Below are 23,260 nucleotides of genomic sequence, written 5' to 3'. Positions count from 1 at the left end.
TACACATGTATTTCTTTGGATATGTTGCGTTTCCTTTCTTCGTCTCGGTGCAAAAAGGCTGACTGTGCTTAGTGAAAACTTAATAATTATTTCCCTCTGAAACAACCAAAATTACATCAGCAAAAGTCTTTCATTTGACTCTAATGGATATTTAAAGCAGTTAGTTGAGCAGAAAACGGCTGCCAATCACTCTTAAAGAGGAAGGACTGCAATAAACAAGCTGTCCTAATCCTTTGGTTTCACCTCCTACGCCTCCTCAGCTCTGTCCACCTCTCCCTCCCGGTCTCACTCCTCTACCACTCTGCTCTCCGAGCCGGAGTGGATGCTGCTAAACTGAGCGGCTCTATAGGTTGGTCCTTTTCAGAAGAGTTCCTGTTGGGACCATTTATGGCACGCTGGGGGAAATACATCGAGGAATGCAGAGCAGAGACCAGGCTGGACTGAGAGAAACCGCAGGAGGAGCGATAAAACTGATCTGGGAACAGCAAAAAGTTGGAGGCTGAGAGGAGCAGGTGGAGCCCGGCGTCAGCAGCTCCAGCAAGTCATCGTTTGTCCTTCCAACAGGTAGCCATTGCATGTTTCTTTGCAGATTAAAAGTTTAAAACATGCTAAACACATCTGGGTTTAGTCTACTGGCCAACTAATTTAACAAAATTTAGGTTTACTTCCCTTCACTACTGACATTTCTGACTCTTTGGCATTTTTGCATCTTAAGTTTTACCCGTCTATGGTAGTTAAACAGGATGAGACGTTTCTACCACTTAAAGGCTTGATGTGATATGAAATGAACATGTTTGAATTAGGTTTTTCAAAACACATATAAAAGTTGGATCTTTGATTAGACGGGAGAAGGTTTGTTATCAACTAATATTGATGATCACAGCTTCATGACTGTCAATTAATTGCTGTTTCAAGATGAAGGAATTTAGTAATAACTTTATTTAAAAAATGTCTGAAAAAGGACTTAATTAAAACATAATTAAAACATAACTGGATGTTATGTTTGCCAATACCTTAGCAGTTATATTACTTAAAACATATTTAAAACGCATAAATAAAAATTTGGTCTCATTTTATTTTTGAATTATGTGAAGTTATACTAGAATTGATGAACTCATTTAATGCTTCATTTATTGATGCACTGCATCAATAATAATAAAAAAAATAAAACAATAAAAACTGTAACTCTGACTTGTTCTAAAAATTATTGATCATCCTCTTCACCAGAGCTGCAACATGCCGGCCCACTAACTATGGAAGACCAACAGATAAAAATACAGAATGAAATTACTAAATACTGTATAAGTGACACATTGACTTAAATGTATGCCTAAAGCACTATTTATGTTTGTTTCTAGTTATTTATAACTTAATCGGTCATTGTGTTACTTTTTAGTATGTGACACCAAGTTCAAACCATTCAGAAAAAGACTGAACATATAATATGTTATATTCAATCAGTTTCAGCAGTAATATAAACCTCTGAAGACAAGATTCAGGTTTATATATTGTAGCTGAAAAAGAGCCATTAAGTGTGATCCGGAGATTTCTTGGCAAACATTTGCATATGGGGCCCGTATTAATAGAAAACTGGCCCAAAATGTGAATAGTTTTGAGTAAAAGGTTGAACACACATGGGTTCTAACTGAGGAAATCCTATGAGATTACATTGCCCAACTCGTTGTATTTAGTTAACTGGGCCCTGATCTGGAGTCTACTGTGAGCGCAGGCCCAATCCGGACAGAGTAAAATCCATCCAGAGGCCCAGTGAACATGTCGGGTCGCCTTTGACCTCCTCTGGTTCCTCACCCTCGCCTCTGCCCTCTGTCCAGGTGACGCCCCCAGACGTTCGGATGCATTTATCACTGGACACCATGAGCATGGTGGACGACAGCTGCCTCTCGCCCAGCAACTTCCACGAAATGGGGAAAGGCGGGGGCGTCGCAGTCGGGGGCCGCGTCCACAGCATTGATGTCATCCTAGGCTTCAATAAGGACCAGGAACCCTTGCTAAGTCCTACTGGGCCCATGGGGCCCCAGAAGATGGGCTTAGATGGACTGGGAGATCACGTGAAGCAGCAGGAGTCCTTGTCCCACCCGTCCTACAGCGGACACCTGAGAAACAGCAGCTCACAGCAGCAGCAGTACCAGGGTGCGTGAAAACAGATGAACACTTTCTTTACATTTAAACCAGTGTGGATCCATTGCTTTGGGCCCAAGACTTGTTTACATATATCATCACATTTTTATTTATTTATTTATTTATTGCAAACACACTTTAGGTGTTTTTTTTATTTTTTATATCGATTGTCAAGTTGGCTTGGTGTGAAGGTTAGTCCGAGGAGTTTTTTTTAGATTTTAGGGAAAGATTTTGTTAAAAAAAAAAAAAAAGTATATTTGATTTTCAGCAATTAACAAAATTCAGTCAAAATTCAATCAATTAACAAAATTGATTTTCAACACTGGAGCAATAGGAAGGTCTTTCCAAACTGAGTAATCTTTCAAACTATTTGACCGCAGAGTTTAACATTATAATACAAGCCTAGTGTTTCATGGTAAGAATGAACAAACTGGGGTAGTGTTGCCATTTCAAACATTTCACCGATTTAACAAAATGTGAGGACATTACTGTGAAAAACGAAATGGACTCAGTCCAGGTACAAATATTGAAGCTAATGCAATCAGTACAATAATGTTTATTCATTGAAGAAACCTGACAAAAGTCTAATCTCGTCGGGCATCAAATTAAAATTTCTATTTTAGCTCAGAGCGTTACATGCTGTTGCTCCGTAGATCCTGTTGCTTTGACTGAACCGAGCAGATAAATCACAACACAAGATGGTGCAGAGCGGGTTTATGTCCCCAAGACCAATCCCATCTCCATCTCCTTGTGGAATTCCCCCCTAATCTTCTCTTCTCCGCAGATTAGATTGAACAGTAGTTCATTCGGGTGTTATTGTCACCGTTCGGCCGCAGAATCAAATTTTCCTCGTTTTAATCTGAAGCTTTTTTTTCACATGCAGGATCAGGCAGGTGGTTGGTGGCAGAAACAAGCATGGAAAAAAAAAAAGCACTGTTATCTGCATGACGATGAGACAGAGTGCTCTTGATAAGAGAGATTATTAATTGCTTTATTTTTGTCCAAATGACATCGCTCTCTTTATGTCGGTATTTTCTGTGAAGTTGGTCCAGATCCCCCTGAATGAGCTCTGCTTGATTTTTTATTTTTTTTTATTTTTTTGCTGTTTGGTGTCACTTCGGCCCCTGCTCTCAGTGTGGAGATGTCGTCCTGGCTGAGACCCAGTGGGGAGGCTTCAGACCAGTAGCTGTGATGGGCTGACAGGCCAAGAGCTGGTCACTGAACCAGACCTGACCTCTGCCTTTGTCAGTGCCTAGCCTTTGTCATGGCTCCTTAATGAGAGGTGGATAAATTAACCCCTCCAGCCCCGCTTTGCCTCGGCTGCTGCTCCTGTTTGTCAGTGCAGAGACCATGCCAGCCTGTCCTTTATCCTCATCAATACGTCCCATTAACATGACCTAACGCAGCACCAGGGTTCGGGAACAGTCTGTTGTTTTATTGAAGCTAAGATCATAAGATGGCATCTTGCTACAAAGCTTACTTCCTAACTGTAATAACTTTTATTCTACATGAAACTACTCCAGTCGACATTTTTATAACACCACTGGGTCAATGAAAATGTGAGGAAATAAACATAATTACCACATGAAACTGCAGCTCCTTTCCGTTTTACTGATTTATTTCTGAAGGTAAACAACTACCTTTTATCCACATTTTTTTTAGTTTTACTGGATCATTTCAGTAAATTTGTAAGTATTTAAGAATATAAATAATTTCTTCTGGAGCTGGTAAAGACAGTTATCAAGTGAAATCATTCCTGCAGTAATGTAAAGTGGATAAGACATGTCCAATTGCTACCCATTGCTTATGTTACATTACATTATATTTATTATATTATGACAGTGGCACAGTTGGTTGCACTGTTGACTGTTGGGTTTGAATCCCAGCGCCTGGTGTCGTTTTTGCTACATGGAGTTTGTATGTTCTCCTTGTGCATGTCTGGGTTCTCTCCTGGTACTCCAGGTTCAGTCCAAAACACGACTGCCAGGTTGATTGGTTTCTCTAAATTCTCCTTGTGAGTGTGTGTGCGTGGTTGTTTGTCCTGTTTGTCTCTGTGTTGCCCTGCGATAAACTGGTGACCTGTCCAGGGTGACCCTCCCTCTCGCCCTTCGACCTCTCCAGATAGGCACCAGCACTCCTTGCGATCCCACTAGGGACAAGCGTATAGGGAGATGGATGAATATTATATTATATTGCCAATATGAACTTTAGACTGAAAAGTAAATGTTTCAATGAGTGGCAGCGTCTCGTGTAGCTTGCTGCTTTTAAATGTCTCCTTCCTTGAGCAAATCGTCTACCTCCTGAAGCAGATGCTACCAAAATGCTACTATTCTCTGCTGCAACACTAAACCTAAACTTCTTATGCAAGCAAGTCAAATTAACCTTCTTTCAGTGATTGGCATCTTATCCAACCTGAGCTGAGTGCTGTACAGCCCTTGAACCGGGTCCAGTCCTGGCAAACCAGAGCAACTGATCTGATTGGGGGGATCAGGGTCTCTGTATGTTCTTTAATTGAATTACTTACTTGTTAATCTAATTCGCCCAGCAGCCCCCCACTGTGGACTTCACTGTTTCCCATGTTGTTTATTGTCGAAGGTGATGTACAATGGCGAAGGTGAGGAGGAAGAGTAGAGAGGAAGGTTAAGAGTGATCCGCACCTTGGAGGAAGGATTAGAGGGAAAGCCTTGTAGTGCCTGATGTCACCTGTCAATATAATGCCTAGTTTATTTGTAATCCACAGCGGTTACGTATGAATTACGTATGAATGAAACAAACGATGAAATGAATGAATGAAACAAAGGGGTAAAGAACAGGTCTGTAGCTCCAGTCCTGCATCTTTTCGATGCATCCCAGCTCAAAGTACCTGAATCAAAAGGCTCAATTATTTTGTTGGCATGTTAGCAAGTTCTGCAAAGGCCTGGCCATTAACCAATCATTTGATTCAGGTGTGATGGACCAGGAATCCAGGTAAAGCATCTCTAAAGCTGTTAACTTAATTTTACCTCTAGTGAAGGTAAAGACAGGGATCAACTTTTAAAAATCCAATTAGGAACGTTTCTAAAGTCAATTGATGTTCAAGCCATCACTTGCTTCACTGAACTATAGCTGAACTTGTCAGGGAAATGTCCGCTCTGCTGGAAAGCAGATGTCACAACTTCTATTTGAGAACAAGGCTTGTTTCTCTTTCTCTCTTTGTCTGATTCCCACAAAAGGTATTTAACGTACAAAACCAAGAAAACGTCTCAATTCTTCTGTCTTCTCACCTGGGTAGATGCTGGTTTGTACACAAGCAAGAGTGAAGAAGAGCTGGGTGAGCTCAGGAAAAATGTGGAGAGCGACGACGGCAAGTCACCTGAGTCATGCAAGGAGGATCAACCCAAGAAGAAGCACAGACGCAACCGCACCACCTTCACCACCTACCAGCTGCACGAGCTGGAGCGCGCCTTCGAGAAGTCCCACTACCCCGACGTCTACAGCAGGGAGGAGCTGGCCATGAAGGTGAACCTCCCTGAAGTGCGAGTCCAGGTGAGACGGGCCACAAGTGTCACCAGACTGGGCACAAACACACAGATCTGAGCTTTCACATACTGTCCACTGAGTAGCCTTCAAAATGTCCTCACTGGACTCTTACGTCAAAAGTTTGTTGTTGTTTTTTTTCTCTGAGAATTTTAACTTTTAAAATGAATATTGAAACCTAGAATGCGAAAAGAGATCCTGCCAGGAGACTGTTTATCTATCAGGATTGATTGTTTACATTTTAGCCTCTCTAATCTTATAAATGGAGTCTAGCAGATGACTCTGTCTGTGATTACTCTTTTCCTGAAAGCTGCTGTTTTGAGCCTTGATCAGGTTTTTCCACCAAAGTGGTTACCCTGTTTTATTTTGTGCTTTTGTCAACAATCATAGTCCTTGGAGTCGGTTTGGTTGCACATGTTAAACTCTAAATTAGTGTTAAAAAAGAAGCTGATTTTGGGAGGGGGCGGGGGGATTAATTTAGGGCGCGATTAATGCATAAACAACCACTATCAACACTTATTTACAGATCTACAACTGTTTTTTTGTACAAGTTTTCTTCCCCTTCTGCTAAAATTTACAGCACAAAGCCAAACAGTGTTGATGCTTTTACAGTAAACATTTCCTCACTTGCCTCATCACCTTAAATAACCTGACTTATGTGACTTGTTCCAGCATCAAGTCAAAGCTCTTGGCCTTTCGCCTGTTGCTTGCCAGTGTCTACTTGAACAGCTTGGTGTAAAAAGATTAGGAAGAGCCCAAAGAAGTTCCAAGTATCCAGAGAGATCCTGTACTGACTTCATTGACTGATAATGCCAGCGTTAATGTCAACCGATTTAAGACTTTTAAAAGAAAAACAAAGAGGTGTAAGATTAAACGGAGCAATCCAAACAGGAATAATCTCATTCCACCGCCGTAGGAAAACAGTCAGAATAATTATTTACAATAATCAGTCAGGGGTATAAATTGCAAATGCAAATTCATGATTCAAGACTGGTGAATTGAATAAAAACAAACAGACAAAAAAAAAAGATAGGTTTATGTTGTAAATTTAATTACAAGGCATTGCAGCTGTCAGTAATCCCGCCAAACAATATCACATGATTAAAAAGCTAGTTTATGTATTTGCATAGTATAAGGCAATCTATTCATATTTTTATTTTCATGAATACAAATATGATTACATGAAGGAATAAACATATGGCACATTAGATGAAGTTCCATCTTAACTCATGTCTTAAAGTTCCTTCACATCGTCAAATGCTCCATAGGAAACCCAGTTAACTAAAGTAAGTTGGGAATTGAAGACCAGTTTCCACTTGAAAAGTCCATGGATATGTTGAATGCAAACTGAGCTATTAAATAAAGCTACATGGCAGAGAAGAAGGTTGTAGTGAGTCTTTATTCAGTTATAAAACTGTAGCATTTTTCACTGGAGGAGTTCAAACACACATCCACATATGGATTAAAAGACCTCTAATATGAAACATGCCCTAATTTCTATTAATTGACGAGATACGTCAACATGTGTGGAAGCAAAATGTGAAAAGTTGAATTGAGGTCTTGAAGTGTAAGGAACTAGAGTAATTTTAACAATAATTAACTGTAATACTGTTTTGAATGTCAACAACTGTGTCTTTCACAGGTCTGGTTCCAGAACCGCAGAGCTAAATGGCGTCGGCAGGAAAAAATGGACGCCAGCACCATGAAGCTCCATGACTCCCCCATGCTGTCCTTCAATCGCCCGCCTCCGGTTCACTCCAGCATGGGTCAAATAACCAACTCCCTCCCGTTGGATCCCTGGCTGACGTCTCCCCTGTCCAGCGCCACACCCGTCCAGTGTATCCCAGGCTTCATGGGTCCAGCTCAGGCCCTCCAGCCCAGTTATCCCAGCCACGGATTCCTCAATAGTGCCCCCCATGCCCCTCACCCGCACGCTCACCCCCATCCTCCATCGGGGCAGGGGATGCAGAGCATGGCTCCCCCACCTTACCAGTGTCCAGCCCCGTACTCCGATAAATTCCCCCTGGAAGACGTGGACCAGCGCAGCTCGAGCATCGCCGCTCTGAGAATGAAAGCCAAGGAACACATCCAGTCCATGGACAAGACCTGGCAACCCATGTGACTAATTGACAGTCCATGTGAGGGACAATCCTGGCACAAAGCTGCTCTGCCACAAAAATGAAGTGAGACTGAGCTGTGAAAACGGAAGAACATTTTTGGTACTTTCTTTTCTTTTTAACTTTTTTCTCATCTCCAAGACTTAAAAGTGAAACCATGGTGAGGTTGCATTAATGGTTATCTCTTGTTCCTGTTGATGTTTGGTGCCTTGGGTGCAACAAATGCAGAAAAACCAACTGGTCATCATTGCTTGCACCCAAGAAACTACTGTAATTCACTTTTTTTAATTAAACATGCTTTTTAAAAACTCACAGACAAATTAATTCTCACATTTTATGAACATACTTGGGTGTCTTATGAAAGTATTCACACCTCTTGGACTTCTTTACATTTTGTCACATCGTAGCCATAAACTTCAGCATTTTATGTGAGGAGACAATACAAAGCAGTGAATAATGGTGAAGTGGAAAACCATGCCAAGGGGTTTTAAAGATTTTTGACACACACACACACACACAAAAGGAGAAACATTTGCATTATCTTCCTGGTTACTAATTGTCTTAAGCCTTCTAGGGTCCAAATGATAAAATATAAAACATAGGATAACTCTAACATTAACATAATACAGATTAAATTTGTCATACATCTCACTTTACAAATTACACACCTAGATTTAAAAATTGTTCAGTTCTCTTTAAAATAAAGTATTCAAATATCTGATGTTTTTAGGGAATTTGCCCCATTCCTGAATTGCTCTGTAGATAACAGATTTTTGTAAAATAAAAGTTTATTTCAGCACAGTTTATAATTAATTCACCCTCCTTAAGTCAAAACTAGTGCAGCTCCAAGTGTTTTAAGGTCAATCTTTACTTGTTTTGCACATTTGCACATCTGCAGTCAGAAAGGCTGTCAAGTCTTGCTACAGATTTTGAATGGGATTTAGGTGTGGGCTTTGACTGGGCCATTTTAGCACTTGAATACACTTTTATCTGAACCATTCCATTGTATCCCTGTTCCAAATGTTTAGAGTTGTCCTGTTGGAAGATGACCCTCCGCCCTCTTTGTCTTTTACAGTCCTAATAAGTTTCCTTTATGGATTCGACTGTATTTAGCTCCATCCATTTTCCCACCAACTCTCATCAGCCCCACAGTATGATGATGCCACCACGTTTCACCATGCGACGGTGTGTTCAGGGTAATGTGCAATGTTAGCTTTTATCTCACATAATTTTTTACATCTAGGCCATACAGAACATCTTATAAGATGAATTGAACATCTTATACATGTTTGCTTTGCCCATGCAGACAAACTTCTAATGACTTGCAACTCTTCCATAAAGGCCAGACTTTTGGATTGAACGATTAAAAGTTGTTCTGTCAACAGATTCTCTAACAGTGCAGATCCTTCAGAGTTACCATGAAGCCCAACCTTTCCCCCATGATCTGCCTGGTTCCTTTGTTTTCAAACATGTGACTTTTCACAGCAGAATTGTGTTTATATCAAGACTGAACTGCGCACAACGGGACGACCTATATTTGTATTTGTACTGGATTATATTTATGAGTCCCAACGTAAATGAAGTTTAGTGGAAAAAAATGTATGCGACACTTCTCTTGTCTCATTGTACAAATTAAAAAAAGACTTGTATCATTTTCCTTCCACTTCATAATTACACTCAGCTTTGTGTTTTCTTTCGCATAAAACCCCAGTAAAATACACTGAAATGTTTGGCTCCGCTGGCAAATCTGGAATGAATACTTTTGTAAGGCTTAGCTTGTGGTTGGTGTTTCTAGCTCAGAGCTCAGATACTTCAAAGTCATTGGAGAAAGAGGTCAACAGAGGACATTTATAGCTCTGTAGACCTGGAGATTTTCTTCAATATGAGGCTGAAAACTGGAGATAAGAATAATTCGGTCCTGAAGAAAGAAGTCCTGCCACCTTTTTAGACCCAGAGTTAATATTGCACCAAAACCTATCCTGATTATTTTCTGACATTCTGCTTTAAATACGAAATGGAGGGTTGGACCAGATACGAAAACCAGCAAAAGTACTAATTTTTTTTGTTGTTTTTCTTGCTTGAGTAGCAGTTAGAGGAGAAAACCTGTTGGCAACTCAGTGCTGGTTGGCTGAGAGTACGTGCAGCGCAGCAGAAAGAGTCCTGTGTGATGCGTCACCCCGCATAGTTTGGTCTTTGTTTGGCACAATTGATCCAAGTGTATCCTCTTTGTCTGAAACTGAAGGGGGAGAAACGGTCTCAGGCTGGACTAAATAGGCCCATTTTGTTATGGAAGTTTCTTTTTTCCCCCTGTTGATCAAACGACAAGGAACATAGATTGTAAGCTGCAGTCATTAGGGACACAGAATCAGTCTTTTACCATCTGTTGCAGCACTGAGCTCTAATTATCTTCAAGGTAGAGAAGGTCAGTTGTAAAAAATCAATATGAAACAAGAAAAATTGGCTTTGATTCAGAGATGTTTCTGCATCCCACAAACTTGAACATGTACAGGTAGAATAATGATGTCTCAACTTGATCATGGAAAAAGAGGGAGATCAAAACCTTTATTTTTTGCAGTGCAATCTCAAATCCCCCTTTATTCTTCTGTCATTGCATTCTGTCTTGTAATGTTTTATTTTAATATAAATGTAAACAGCAAAGAACTCAAATCCTGAGGTATTTTTGGTTCAATTTACTTCTCATACTGCTCAAACAGGGAAAATAGTTTTGAATCCGCAGCTCACTTGTAGTTCTCATGTAATTTTTATTTTATTTTATTTTTTTGGTGTTATTTGGTTAGTGAAGTTTTTACAGAAACTGAGGACTACCTTTGCACATCAAAATGTTTTCTTAGGATGCAACAAAAACATGATTTTTGGACCAAGAACAAGCCAAAGTGTAGACAGTGCTAAAAAAATTGCACTAGAGTTGTTTTTAGTTTTGTTTTTGTGTTTTTGTTTTTCTATGTGAAGATGTGAAAGGTATTGTCATAGTTATAGTTATATTGTTTTAATCCCTGTTAATTATGTCTGGATCATCTTTGTTCACATTCTTGTAAGAACAATAAAAATATAGTTTGATAAAAATGCTTATCTGCACTCTCTCACTGAAGAGCTTTCATGCTGACCTCTCACTACTCCTTCCCACACACCTTGCTGGGACTTAAGAGCAACCCAAGATTACTACAGTATAATCGTTATCATCTGACATACATTCTTTCTTTTCAGCTAAACGCTCATGTTTCTCGTCTCTTTCTGTCATGTAAAGGCCCTTTTATTCCCTCGCCCCTCCCTTCGCTCAGTGCTGTTCCGCGGTTTTGTGGCAGGGGGCCAGCCTGTTAGGAAGATGAGACTCCAATCAATCAGGGCACCCCAGGGGGGGCCACTGACCACAGGGCCCGGCCTCTTTAATTGCCCCCAGGCAGGCAGGTCTGCCAGCAGGCCAGCCGCTGCTGCACATGTTCACAGAGGGGACCGGTGGCGCCGCGCTCATCGGCGTTCTGCAAAGTGTGAGTCACTTTCCAAAACAGATGGAGTTTCTGAATAGACCCAAACTTTGAGCAACATATGGATGAACCAGCGCATGAAATGTTTGCATGATTTTTGACATGTTGTAAAGTGATTAGATGGAGCCTGCTGCAATGTTTGCCAAACAGCTCATGCAGAGCTAGCCGTCTTGAAGAAGCTGCGTTTTTCATGTAGCTTAATGTTGTAATTTTCCTAAAAGTATTAAAAACAGCTCTGAAAAGCTCCAGCTCTTAGTTCCACATGGCCGACATATTACATATCCTAGTTCCGACATATCCTAGTTCCCTAACAAAGACATCAGCCTGGTCAGTATTTATTCTGAAGCTAATGTCTCATTTTCTGACATTTAATTAATTAAAGTTAGAAACAAAGAGAGTTGCCGTTTTGATTTCAAAGTCAGATTTGGTTTCAAGTGATTCACAACAGTTTAATCAGTTTATTATTGGAGAAAAGAAATTCAATTAAAACATCAAAACAAGAAATCTGCTATCTGCAGGAATCATTTGGATATAATTTACTGGATAGTGAAGGTAAAACTAAAAAGACTCAAAGTTTCTCACAAAAGTATTCACACCCTCTAAACCTTTCTGCAAAAACTTCTTTATATTTTAGAGCGGCCTTGACTCTATGACACAAACACTAATTTGTGTTCATTTTCATTAAGTAGTAAACAATTGCATAGTCAAAATAAATGGTTTTAGTATTTTTTATAAATAAAAATAATTAAATATACACTTGTATCGAGCACTAAATGTTCATAATTAAAATTCAGTGTGACCAAATGCCTCCAGAAGCCAATCAGTAACAGAGTCAACAGAGCAGCTTGGTCAGGGATCGAGTAGTGGAGAGATTTAAAACAGAGTTAGTCTGCAGAATAATATCTCAGTCTTCGAGCGTCTCATTGTTCAAAACATTATGTGGAAACGGAAAAAATATGGCTCAGCTGCAAACCTATCATGGCCGTCCTAAACTGTGCTAAAGTGTGGATCAATCAAATAAGAAGTGAAGAGGTTCATTACATGATTGGAGGAGCTGCAGAAATCCTCTGCTCAGGTGGGAGAATCTGTTACCAAATCACCCCATTTTTATTTCACAAGTTATTACATATATTACTACAAATTTACATATGAGAGAGAACAGAGAGGGGGGAAAAAAGTCTCTACTTTCCATAGGAGACAATAAAAGTAAACCAAGAAATGTAAGGGAGTCAGAGTGGGAGAAAGGAAAAAGAGAAAACCTTAAGATGGAGATTAAGTGTGGGACCTGTAAGAAAAACACACACAGAAAAGAGGAAGAGAAAAGAGGGGAGGGTGCTCATCAGGGTTAATGATGTAGAAAATCCCCCAATTAGAGCATTTTCCTGTGCTGCAGGATGAGTTCAGAGTGGGGTCTTCTGAGAGCTACGGGATTAGTACCCAGGCCGGGCTGAGTCAACCCGGGTCCAGGCGGAAACTTACTAACAATTCGCCTGCCTGGCACTACCCTGCTTTGGGACAAAAAACCAGGGCCCAGAGCTGTTAGTGGCACTGAGAAAAGCCTGGAAAAAAGTACAGAAAAAGAGTTGCATTAAAAAATTACCTTTCAAGATCAGCAAGATATATTTAATTTTCAAACTTAATACAATTATGTATTTATGACACAAGATATGTATTTATAACACAAGAGAATGTATCATTCAAATGAGGCAGATATGAGTAAATCTTTATAAATCTGAAAACTAATTTAAAACTGAACATATCAACATTCAGAGAAATATAAAGCTATGACAACTGGAACTGCTCCAAACTACATGCAGACGCAGGTTTGTGTCACCAAAAAATAAAAATCCAAAGCTCACACTTTTGCGCTACAACATTTTTGAATGTAAGTGCATCTTATCAGTCCCTGATATGGGAAAATGCATTGACATATGCATAGACATATCAGTTGCCCATTTGAAATTTCAAAAACAAAAATATTTTTTTTTAGCCTGGAAACACATTGAATGCTGCAATTTGTTCAAAACCCTCCCATAAACAGTACAAATGCCCTTTTGGTGAATGCTTTGGAATTACCAAGGTTTCTGCTGTGCCTTCCTGGAAGTTGTGATTCAGTCGTCATCACCTGAGTCACATGTAGAGACAAACACAACCTGACTAAACTGATAAAACATTAGCACAACTCATGACCTCAAGTGACAGACTGGCAGAGGTAAGAGTACTTCTGAGATTATGACTTCTTCGAAAGCAACTTGGGAGTCAGATGTCTCAATTAGGCCTTGGAGTCCTCATGTGCACTTCAAATACGCGGACAGGTAAACCCCGCTGATGAGATGATGAGATTAAAGGTGTGGGTTACACATGTGCCGTTTGCTATAAATAAAGGCATACAACCGGTTACTGGTGTAAAACCTGGAAAGAGGCGTGAAAACATTCCCGTACACGAGAGTTTATCAATCCAAAGGAGGAAAAACAAACTGTATAAATAATTAATATGACAATATAATAATATGACAATATAATATAATATAGTTTATTATCAAGACAATGCAAAATTGTAAAATAATAATCTAACATTCTGTGGAAACTTGGTCAAAGTCCCGATTTAAATTGCATGGAGAGATTGTGACCATAAACACTCTATTCATACTTGAGAAATCATCCAACGTCACTAAATTACAACATTTATTTAGTAAATGTAATGTGATCTCCAGATAAACGATGCTATTATGTCAAAAACCTAAGGGTAACATTTTACATGTTTCTACAATTTGACAAATTTAATTTTTTCGACAATTATTCCCCCTTGTTTTTGATGCTGTTCAGCTGGATCGGTTTTTCTTCTTACTTTTTTAAACTTTTGGACAGTTGTGATCTGTAACTATGGCAACAAGCTGTTTTGTTTGTTTGTTTTGAGATTAATATCTCAAAACCTGAACTGCAAATCCAAATCCCAGAGGAGCCGAAAAGGAGGCTTCATGAATGCAAGACAGAACCGAGCAGCAGAAAGAGAAGGATGAAGTTTCAAACCATCTCTCCTCAAAATAATAATGAGCAAAATAAGTATTCAAAAGCAGATGCGGTAGATTAGCAGAGCTTGCTAACAACTGAGTCTGTCATACAGGACATTTGGTATGAAATGTCATTCATGCTTCCCAGATATTAAGCTGTTAGCATGTCATGATGGTCATGAGACTCTCTAGTCAGAGGCATTTTCAGATGCACTGCAAAACTGACTGCTACCTGACATCATTCCTATCAACATCATCACCATCTAATTACTGCTTGATGATACTTGGAGGACATGAGTTGTGATAACATTTAATTCCTCTTCTGGATACATAAAGTATTTTTGAATTGAATTGAATCAAATTGATTTGAAAAGTTTTTTTTCACAAAGTTTGGCCCCATATAAAAGCACTTTTGTGAACATACATAGCAGCTTTAGAAATTAGGTGGAACTTTGTCATGCAAAAAAAATCTCTAACATATGAATTGGTCATATAAATGACCAAAGAACATGCATGCTACAAAGCAAGGAAGAAGAGTTCAGGATTTTTCTGTGTGGTTTTCTCTCAAATAAGCAGAAATTAGGATGCCTGCCAAAACACAGTTTTTGTTGGATAATGGGAGATACACTTGTGCAGACATCCTGACTCACCTCAGCTACACAGTTACCGTATTCAGCAGGAAGAACAGAGATGACAAAGACTAATTGATTAATTGCGCACTGCATTATTTTGCTCCTGCACTCTCATAAATCTGAGAGGACCACGGCTGGAGTTAACAGTCTTATTGGAAAGACGCGTTCCCCGCACAGGATAATAAGGGAAAATAGCAGAATTAATTGGGTTTGATTAAGAGAGCCTTTCAATGGGACACAGCTTTTTCGCATGACATAATTAGAGGTCAGTTAGGGGTGGGTGGAGAGGTGAGGGTGGGGGGGATTTAGCTGTTGGCGCCAGTGCTTTGGGGTGTGTGTCTGCAAGGCGTGTGTGACTTGTGTGTGTGTGTGTGTGTGTGTTGTTAAGGGGGTTATCCTTCCATCACACTTCTGGAACTATGTTGTGTGTCTAATGTGGTAAATTTCAATAGACTCACTCACCAGAAAACACACAGTGAAGTTCACAGGGGGGGGGGGCTCTTTGTATCATTATTGTCAAAACAAATGGCGACATTAAAGGCAGATTTGTGAAAGATGCATTCCCTTTATCTGTGCGTTTCAGAAACTACTGACTTAAAATTAATGTAATATCATTTATTCCGTTAATAGCTGTCCTTTTCAGAGATTATCACAACTGTACTGTGGATCTCTGCAACTCCTGTTTGTTCATTGATGTTCCCTAACCAACCTCTAAAACCACTGCAGAATAGTTGTTATGCTGAAATTAAATTAGAAACAGGAAGGAACTGGATTTGGTAATTTAAACTTATTTGGTAGTTTAGCAAATATAGCAAACTATATGCTCTTTTTCTTCTTCTTCACAAATATACACTACTTTGTGTTGGTCTATATCACATGAAATCAAGATAAAAATCACTAGAGATATTTGCAACTTATTAAAATGTGAAAAAGTTCAATACATAATTCAATATATAACCTCTGGTCTAAATCACACGGTGGTACCAAAATTGGTCAGTTTTTGGATGAAGGTAATACTTAAATCCTTCCTTACACACATTCACACACTGGCAGCGTGAACGTCTAATCTGGCTGAAAAATAATCTAGAATTGGAGAGTGGATCTAAAAATAAACCTTACACTTGATTAGATTATCAAACATTTCATCAAGCATGAGCATTTTTTTTTTTTCTTTTCACAGCACTTCTGGTTTTGCTAGAAAGTATTTAGTAGGATTTGCAAAAAATAATGCACCCAAAGCTGGTCAAAAGAGGGGCTCCATGATGCCACTAAATGTTTTACTCACATTTTGCAACATTAACCTCACAAAAACATGTTCCTATTAAGAAAGTGTTGCATTTTACACAACTAATTATCACGTTCTCATTGACAAATTCTCATTCGAGGACTATTTTTTTTTCTGCACAAATTGTATAATTACAGTATAAGTGCAACTATGTGTTTAAAGAAACTCATCTTTCTGCATTGGATTAATGGAATACAGACTGTTGTTACAGATTCCCTGGTTTTCAGCTATTTTCTCTGAAGCATCTTTTTTTTCTTTTGTCAATGTGATTTGATTTTATCTTTTACTTAAAAAGTTTCTGTATTTTGAGCAATTATGCAATAATCGAAATCACCCAGCTCTAACACGGTATCTGTGACCACTTGAGTGAATTTTAAATTTCAACACAATTCATCCTGCTCAAAGTGCAAGTAGATCGCTGCATGGTTTCAGAGGGGTGTAGAATCAGATTTTAAAGTGGATCAGGTGCGCCCTCTATGTTTCACACCTGCAAATTACAAGGATCTCAATAGCCAACTTGTTTTTGTATAAAATTTGTTTAAATCCCGTGACAAAAAAACAAAACAAAACAAAACAAACAAGCAAACATTAACTGATAGCCCACTTATTACAAATCGATATGAGTAAAACATTTTTAGTCCCAGACATGTTATGTAGAGATAAAATAATAATAATAATAATAATAATAAATAAATAATCACACATCTGCGAAACTGGATGGATTGATTTTACATTTGTTGCATTCATTTCAGCTTTGTGTCTTGTGTTTTTGTGGTAGAGGTGAGTTTTATTCTAGAGTTTGTTTTGTTTTATAGAGTTATGAGATCTCTTCAGTCCATACCACAGAACTAAGCCCATCTGGTGACCTGAAGAAAAAAAAAAGATAAAAATCATGGCCATGATTTAATGATAACATTAATTAGTATCATTAGTAATGACAATAATGGACAAATCCGATCTCATTTTGTTTTATTTCAATCTGGGAATTAATTATAATCACATTTTTCAGACAGTTGCGAATAGCAATATCACCAGAAGGGCTCCATACAGAAAAGCACTAAAAATGACTTAACAGTGAAGCATCAAAACCTGGTTTTGGTTTTACTTAATCTGTGCTTCTTCTGACACAAATACGCATAAAAACTGATTGATATACTGGAAACATGATGCAATTGTCTCAGAATTGACATTTTTCATTATATTTCATTGAGAATTTATAGTTTCTGCAATAAAAATAAACTTACCGAGCCAAAAATGATACACGAACTGTTGCACAGATGGAATCCTGTAACCATGGCAGCGCCCGACTGTAATGAGAGGTGGCGCTGTCGCAACGGAAATACTACCCGGAAGTAAGATGAAATACTTGCGCGGGAAATATTTCAAATAGCTGTATGTTATTATTATTGTCAGGATAGTCCGTGGAGAACAGACCGCTTTCTAAGTAGATGGAAAGCGGTCTGATAAATGTAAGCCACCAAGACCTTTACACGACTCAAGCAAGTTAAAGGAGCTTCCTAGTTGTTGCTAATTTTAGCTAGCAGAGAATAGTTAGCAATTAGGATGACGGATAGAAATCTGGTGAAGGAGCTGAAACGGTGGGCTACAGAGGAATTCAATCTGCCTCCCGACAGCCTACCTAATGAAAGCTATTTAAAAACGTAAGTTACGTTCTGAATTACAAAATATGAGACACGTCTTTATTGGCAGTCTTCGCGTAATCTATTTTTTTCCTAGGCTTTGTGTTGGGACTGGGAAGTCAATATGGAAGTACATGATCCAACATGTTTTCCAACAGAGGTCAGTCTGTTTTTCTTTTTGATGATTTTCTTTGATTCTTGCAAGCCTCAAGCATGAACGCCTCTTGTTACCTGTGTTAAAGACTTATGATGGATTTTCTGTTTTCCAAGGACTGTGAGGATCATGCGTGGCAATCTTCAGTGGTATCCTTTCGTGGCTTTCACCTAGTACACTTATAGCAGGTTATTTGGGAAAACGAATACATTTTATTCGTTTTGGTCCCACGAAAACTCAGTTTCATGCCATTAATAATGATTATTTACAAAAACTCCGACCAAAGTGGATATTTGAGAATATTTGTGTTTGCGACAAATAATACACCGATATAGCCACACAATGCCCAGTCGACATTGTTTTGCGTTAACTCTATTTTTGATTACGCTATTTAAAAGTAGTTCAACCTATTTATCTTGCCACACTAATTAACCTCCTGGCCCCATGTTTAACTCTTCCCAGGAAGTGGTGGTTGTTTTGAAGGATTCTGATTGGTTGACTAAGCTTTTAGGTTTTCGTTCCACTGTTCCCAATGTGTTTGGTGTGTTTAAAACAGTTTGTGCGGGTTCATGTGGACAAAAATCTTTGATAATTTGTCAACAATGACATTAATACATTTTATATATAAGCATAATTTGGTATAAGATTTTTATGGCACAATAACCTTGGGGGGAAAAAAATCCATAATTATTCTATTTATTTACACAAAAATGTATAGAATAACACTGAATACAACAAGCTGACAGAGAACTCTTTGGCCTCATTTGCCACATTAAAGTGTAGGAACGCTGTAGTGGATTGGTAAGGTTTTTGCTTTTTTTTTTTTTTACTTTTGTAAAAATTCATGAAGTGTGGTGCACATTTACAGATAGATTATCAACAGCGCCTTTGTCTTTGCAGTCCTGTAAATCTGTGTGTTACTGTGTTTGCTGGCAATTTCCTTCACTTAGAGATCATTAAAGGTACAAGACACTACAAGACAAAGAGGTAGGCTTCGCCTTTTCCTTCTCCCAGTATGTCCAGTTCATTACACGATCACTGGAATTTCAGCATGGTTTCGGTGTATTATTTATGTGTTCAGTTGATGCAAGCTGAAGGCCAAAGTGAGGCAGCAAAGCGCAAAGAGCTTCAGATGAAGATAGAGCAGCTGAGGGATGAGATCAGTCACCTGGACTCCCAGATCAGGGGAACAGAGGAACAAATGGCAACACAAGGTTTGTCCTTCCTGTGGTGTATGTACATCAAAGAGGAATCAATGTAAATTTACATTATGTTATTTTAAGTTGACCAATGTAAATGGAGATTAATGAAGAAAATGTGAGAATATGGTCACCGACATAAAATCTGGGCTTAAAGTAGAAGCCAGTAAGGAGTATGATGAGCTTCTGAATAAACATTAAACCGTAATAATAAACCACACTTTCCTCACCCTTGTCTTTCTTTTCCTACATCACTGTGTTCCTATCATTACCTCTTGATTGCTGTCATCTATCAGGTGTTGGCATAACAGCAAAGATTGACCAAGTATAACCGTGGCTGTGATAACCTACTAAATATTTTCTCCTTAGGCTTGCATTTGTAATATTACACACTTTAGTATTGGACAGATGTTTGCAAGTTCAAATATTGTGCTGCTACAGGTAAATGTGTTTCACTGTATTTTCTTTTAAGTAACAATATTGTGCAAAACGATACTCTCACTGCTAATTGTAGAGCAATCTATCAATCGCATCTGGGTCCAAATCGAGGAGAACCAGACCCAGGAACTGCTTCTGAAGGCTTTCAGACAGCGCAGCGTCTCCAACCGTAAGGTTCTCTCTGACGATGTGCAAAAGATCAACGACCACTGCCTGGTGCTGGAGCAGATGGCTAGGTTAGGCAAAAATCCTTCTAAATAATAGACTTGATTACAAATATTTTAAAAATATCTGTCATTAATCATCTTGCTGCGTTGCAGGAAAGCTGAGACTGAAGTGCTGTTTGGCGATGAGCCGTCCAACCTCAACTCAAAGGCTGCGGCAGTACCTCAAGTGCTGGTAGGAGCTGCAGAAATTTGGTTATATTTCTTATGAAATATACATTATCTGATACACTATTGCGCTGACGGGTAAATAAAAAAACAAAAAACAAAATGGAGAACTTCAAATCATATTGGAAAATTCAATGTGCAGATTTTAATCTCGTTTTCTATTTGAAGAAAATTTCCTTTATCCTTTTTTGCTTGTCAGCGTGAGCTGAGAGAGCTGAGTGAAGACAGAGTCCACTTCTTTCGATGCTTACAGGAGAGCGAAGTGAAAACGCAACAATCTGCACCCAAAAGGTAACAACTATTATCAGATCAGACATTTTTTTTTAAGCTATGACTTTTTGACTTTTCACTTATTTACTGGATTGTTGTCTAATTCTAGCATGCCTCGTGAGCAGAGGACGGCCGTGTTTCAGTACTGGCTCAGTACTGCTGAGGTTGGTGCATTTAGGGTCTTCTGGGTTGTGCAAACTAAGTTGATATTTTTAAGATAAAAGCTCCTCTTCAAAAATGATTTACCTTTTATGAAAATGCTGTTTTCTGTTGTTTCATCAGAAAGTTTTGAGCAGTTACCCTCCTAGCCATGTCCTCTCAGCGCTGCAGCATCTAGCAGTGACAGAGCAGAAGGCTCTGCAGAACCAGCTAGCTTCTTTGGATGTGGCGCAGGATGTAGCAGCTCTTCGGCAAGAGAAACTTCACGTTATTTTAATGGGTTTTGTTCACATCGGCAGTATTTAGTAACAGAGTTATCATCTCCATACAGATTCCGATTTGAAAGCGATCACCTTTTGGATATTTCCGCAGAGGATTGTGATGAGCTACCGCCTGTTCAGACTCTCCTAGAGGTGTGAAACCTTCACTGACATTTAGTCTTGTTTTTGTGTGTGTTAGTTCTGCTCTGTTACATGTTGGATTTTATTCATGTTCCTTGTTTCAGGCTGCTTGGACTGAGGTGCAGCAGAGCTTCACAGAGCTGTCCCAAACTCGCTCCAGAATCCAGCAGCTCAAAACTCTGTTGAAGTCTCGTAAGACGGAGGCCGAGCAGGAAGTGTCCGGTATTGCAGATGAGAACCTCAATGAAAGCTTAGCACTGTAAGTCGAACAATTGAATAGGGAAAAAAAGTGTTATTGTAATTTGGTGCCAAATAATCTGTGAGTTTTGATTGTTTTAATTTACCGTGCTTAGTTCAAATGTCATCTCTAAATTGTTTATAGGTCAACACTGGAGGTGGAGCTGCAGTGTGTGATGCAGGCAGCCGCTCGGGATCACATCAGAGAGCGCTGTATTCAGCTTGACCAGCATGCCAGAAACCGTCAGGAGGCATTAAGGAGTCTTCGCAGCCAGTGGCAGAGCATTCTGGACTTCAGAGAGCTAGTGGTGAGAAGGAATACTAAATGCACGACGTTTTTATCATCAGTTACTAGGACCGGGCAAAATGGCTTAAAAATAAAATCAGATCTGTATAAAACCAAATCTGGCTTTCAGAAGAAATTACAAATGGCAGGAAGTATTTTCTAAAACCTGTTTTTATTTCCATCATCCCTTCTGGGAGTGGATCTGAATTCAAAGTGCAAATAAGTGAAAGATGTTAAAACATGCTTGTTAAACAAGATAATAGGCCCTGGGTGGGCCGACATCACTCTGAACTACGGAAACTCCAAAGAGTGCAATGGTGGAAAAAAAATCCAGATTTTCCAAAATTAAATCTTCATAAACATAAAATTTAAAAAATCTGTAAAATTGGTTTATTCCCCAAGTTTATTGGTTTTATTTTTTCAAGATGCCATAAACGTATCTGGTGTCTGTTGTTTCTCTGCAGGCTCTAAGACAGGAGCAGTTAAGAGGTCTGATTAAGGGGAACTCGTCGGCGAAGACGCAGCTGATCAGTGTTCACAGAGAGGTCTGATCTAATGCTTTAGTCTATTTATTACAAAATACTGTAAATGACTGAACTACTGTTGGAACATTTCTCCTTTTATGTTGATGTATGCTTGTTCTCTGTTTTCTTGTTTCCTTCAGTTGCAGGAATTTATCGAGGCAAAGCTTGTGCCACAGTTTGAAGACGTAATTGGCGCAGCCAACAATCTCCGAAACTCTGTTTCTAAGGAGGCCAAACAGTTCGGAACAGTTTCACTTCTTGCTCTGGACCACAGGACCATGGATGGGTAAAAAACACATTTGGATGATATCTACAGAATGCAGACCTGAAGCAATTTTGAAAGTGTCCAAGAATATTTACTTGAAATGGGAAGCTGAACTTGTTGAGTTTGAGATAAATTGTAGTTACACAGAACAGGAAACAATACTACACCGGGAAAAAAAAACTTCTCTTAAAAAAATGGTACATTTGTAAATTTAGCAACGCATGACTAAAAGTAATGCAGTGTCTTGCAAAGTACTTTGTACTTCTTTAAAAGTGTTCATGAGTTTGAACGATTTTTTTTTGTAGGTTTATCTTGCACTGTAGTTACCCCTGCAAATCTGTTGGGTTATGCCTCCACAGTCTCTGCACATCTAGGTATTGAAATTCTTGCTCATTATTCTTGGTAAAATAGCTCAAAGTCATATTAGATGAAGCACATCTGTCAACAGAATTTTTAAAGCCTTGCTCAGATTCTCAATAGGACATATGTTGGGGCTTTGTCTTGGCCAAGCACTTGTATATATTTTCTAACAAACGTGGGACTTCACAGAACAGCTGTATTAAGATCACAAACCTGCATAAAGATGGACTCTGTTAACTTAAAAGGCTGTTTCTGATAGTTGTTGTTTTCATTGGATTTTATTTAGGGGTCTCAGTAAAGGTGAATAGGTCCATATACATGCCACGGTTTTCAATGAATACTCGATGTGAAGCGCTGTACATGATAAAAACTGGTTGGTATTGGGATGGTGTTCACTTTATTTTTTTCCCTTCTCGTTTCAGAATGCACAGAGTTCCTGCGTCGTGGTTGTCGATTCACCGCCTGCAGGCCTCAAACTTCAGCAGCCTGCGTGAGAGCCTGAAGTTCCCTCTGTATAAAGTGAGTATTGGGAGGTCAAATGGTTTAGCCTTTTCATCAATTTTTATTTTACAGTCTCATGGTCCACATAGATGTAAAAAAAATAAACAGACACACCTACTGTTGCAAAATGGGTTAAAAAAAAAAAAAAAAAAAAAAAAAAAGGAAACAAAAAGTTTTTTTTTTTTTTTGGGGAAAGGGAAGTTTTGGGAAAACCCTTTTGGGGGGTTTTGG

General features: G+C 39.0%; 2 protein-coding genes across 2 annotated transcripts in view; both read left to right on the top strand.

Moving 5' to 3' along the window:
* The first annotated feature begins 265 nt into the window (after nucleotides 1-265).
* LOC106937542 (retinal homeobox protein Rx1-like) lies at nucleotides 266-8,084 on the top strand. The gene is made up of 4 exons (XM_015019098.1): nucleotides 266-564; nucleotides 1,833-2,151; nucleotides 5,411-5,664; nucleotides 7,298-8,084. The coding sequence occupies exons 2-4, from the start codon at nucleotides 1,854-1,856 to the stop codon at nucleotides 7,775-7,777; spliced, it is 1,032 nt and encodes a 343-aa protein (XP_014874584.1). The 5' UTR covers nucleotides 266-564; nucleotides 1,833-1,853; the 3' UTR covers nucleotides 7,778-8,084.
* Nucleotides 8,085-17,529: 9,445 nt separating this feature from the next.
* The window catches only part of haus5 (HAUS augmin-like complex, subunit 5), an 11,356-nt gene continuing 5,625 nt past the window's right edge, over nucleotides 17,530-23,260 (top strand). Inside the window, exons 1-16 of the mRNA XM_015019101.1 lie at nucleotides 17,530-17,864; nucleotides 17,941-18,003; nucleotides 18,114-18,146; nucleotides 18,960-18,984; nucleotides 19,079-19,211; nucleotides 19,711-19,870; nucleotides 19,955-20,033; nucleotides 20,226-20,317; nucleotides 20,406-20,460; nucleotides 20,579-20,706; nucleotides 20,787-20,868; nucleotides 20,961-21,115; nucleotides 21,239-21,401; nucleotides 21,844-21,924; nucleotides 22,044-22,189; nucleotides 22,951-23,047. Coding sequence (XP_014874587.1) covers nucleotides 17,767-17,864; nucleotides 17,941-18,003; nucleotides 18,114-18,146; nucleotides 18,960-18,984; nucleotides 19,079-19,211; nucleotides 19,711-19,870; nucleotides 19,955-20,033; nucleotides 20,226-20,317; nucleotides 20,406-20,460; nucleotides 20,579-20,706; nucleotides 20,787-20,868; nucleotides 20,961-21,115; nucleotides 21,239-21,401; nucleotides 21,844-21,924; nucleotides 22,044-22,189; nucleotides 22,951-23,047 — 1,590 coding nt within the window. The 5' untranslated portion in view covers nucleotides 17,530-17,766. The remainder of the gene's footprint in view (nucleotides 17,865-17,940; nucleotides 18,004-18,113; nucleotides 18,147-18,959; nucleotides 18,985-19,078; nucleotides 19,212-19,710; nucleotides 19,871-19,954; nucleotides 20,034-20,225; nucleotides 20,318-20,405; nucleotides 20,461-20,578; nucleotides 20,707-20,786; nucleotides 20,869-20,960; nucleotides 21,116-21,238; nucleotides 21,402-21,843; nucleotides 21,925-22,043; nucleotides 22,190-22,950; nucleotides 23,048-23,260) is intronic.

Source organism: Poecilia latipinna, unplaced genomic scaffold (genome assembly GCF_001443285.1).
Source record: "Poecilia latipinna isolate Pla-1442-1.1 unplaced genomic scaffold, P_latipinna-1.0 Scaffold2374, whole genome shotgun sequence".
In the NCBI taxonomy this organism is placed as follows: Eukaryota; Metazoa; Chordata; class Actinopteri; order Cyprinodontiformes; family Poeciliidae; genus Poecilia; species Poecilia latipinna.
Note: the sequence above shows the minus strand (reverse complement) of the source record. Positions and strands in the feature narration are given on the sequence as shown.

What these genes read in the sequence shown, in the direction of transcription:
- LOC106937542 (XM_015019098.1), top strand. Translation starts at nt 1,854, where the DNA reads ATGCATTTATCACTGGACACCATGAGCATGGTGGACGACAGCTGCCTC. An exon ending in ACAGCAGCAGCAGTACCAGG is followed by an intron (nt 2,152 to 5,410) that starts GTGCGTGAAAAC and finishes TCACCTGGGTAG; the next exon opens with ATGCTGGTTTGTACACAAGC. An exon ending in TCCCTGAAGTGCGAGTCCAG is followed by an intron (nt 5,665 to 7,297) that starts GTGAGACGGGCC and finishes TGTCTTTCACAG; the next exon opens with GTCTGGTTCCAGAACCGCAG.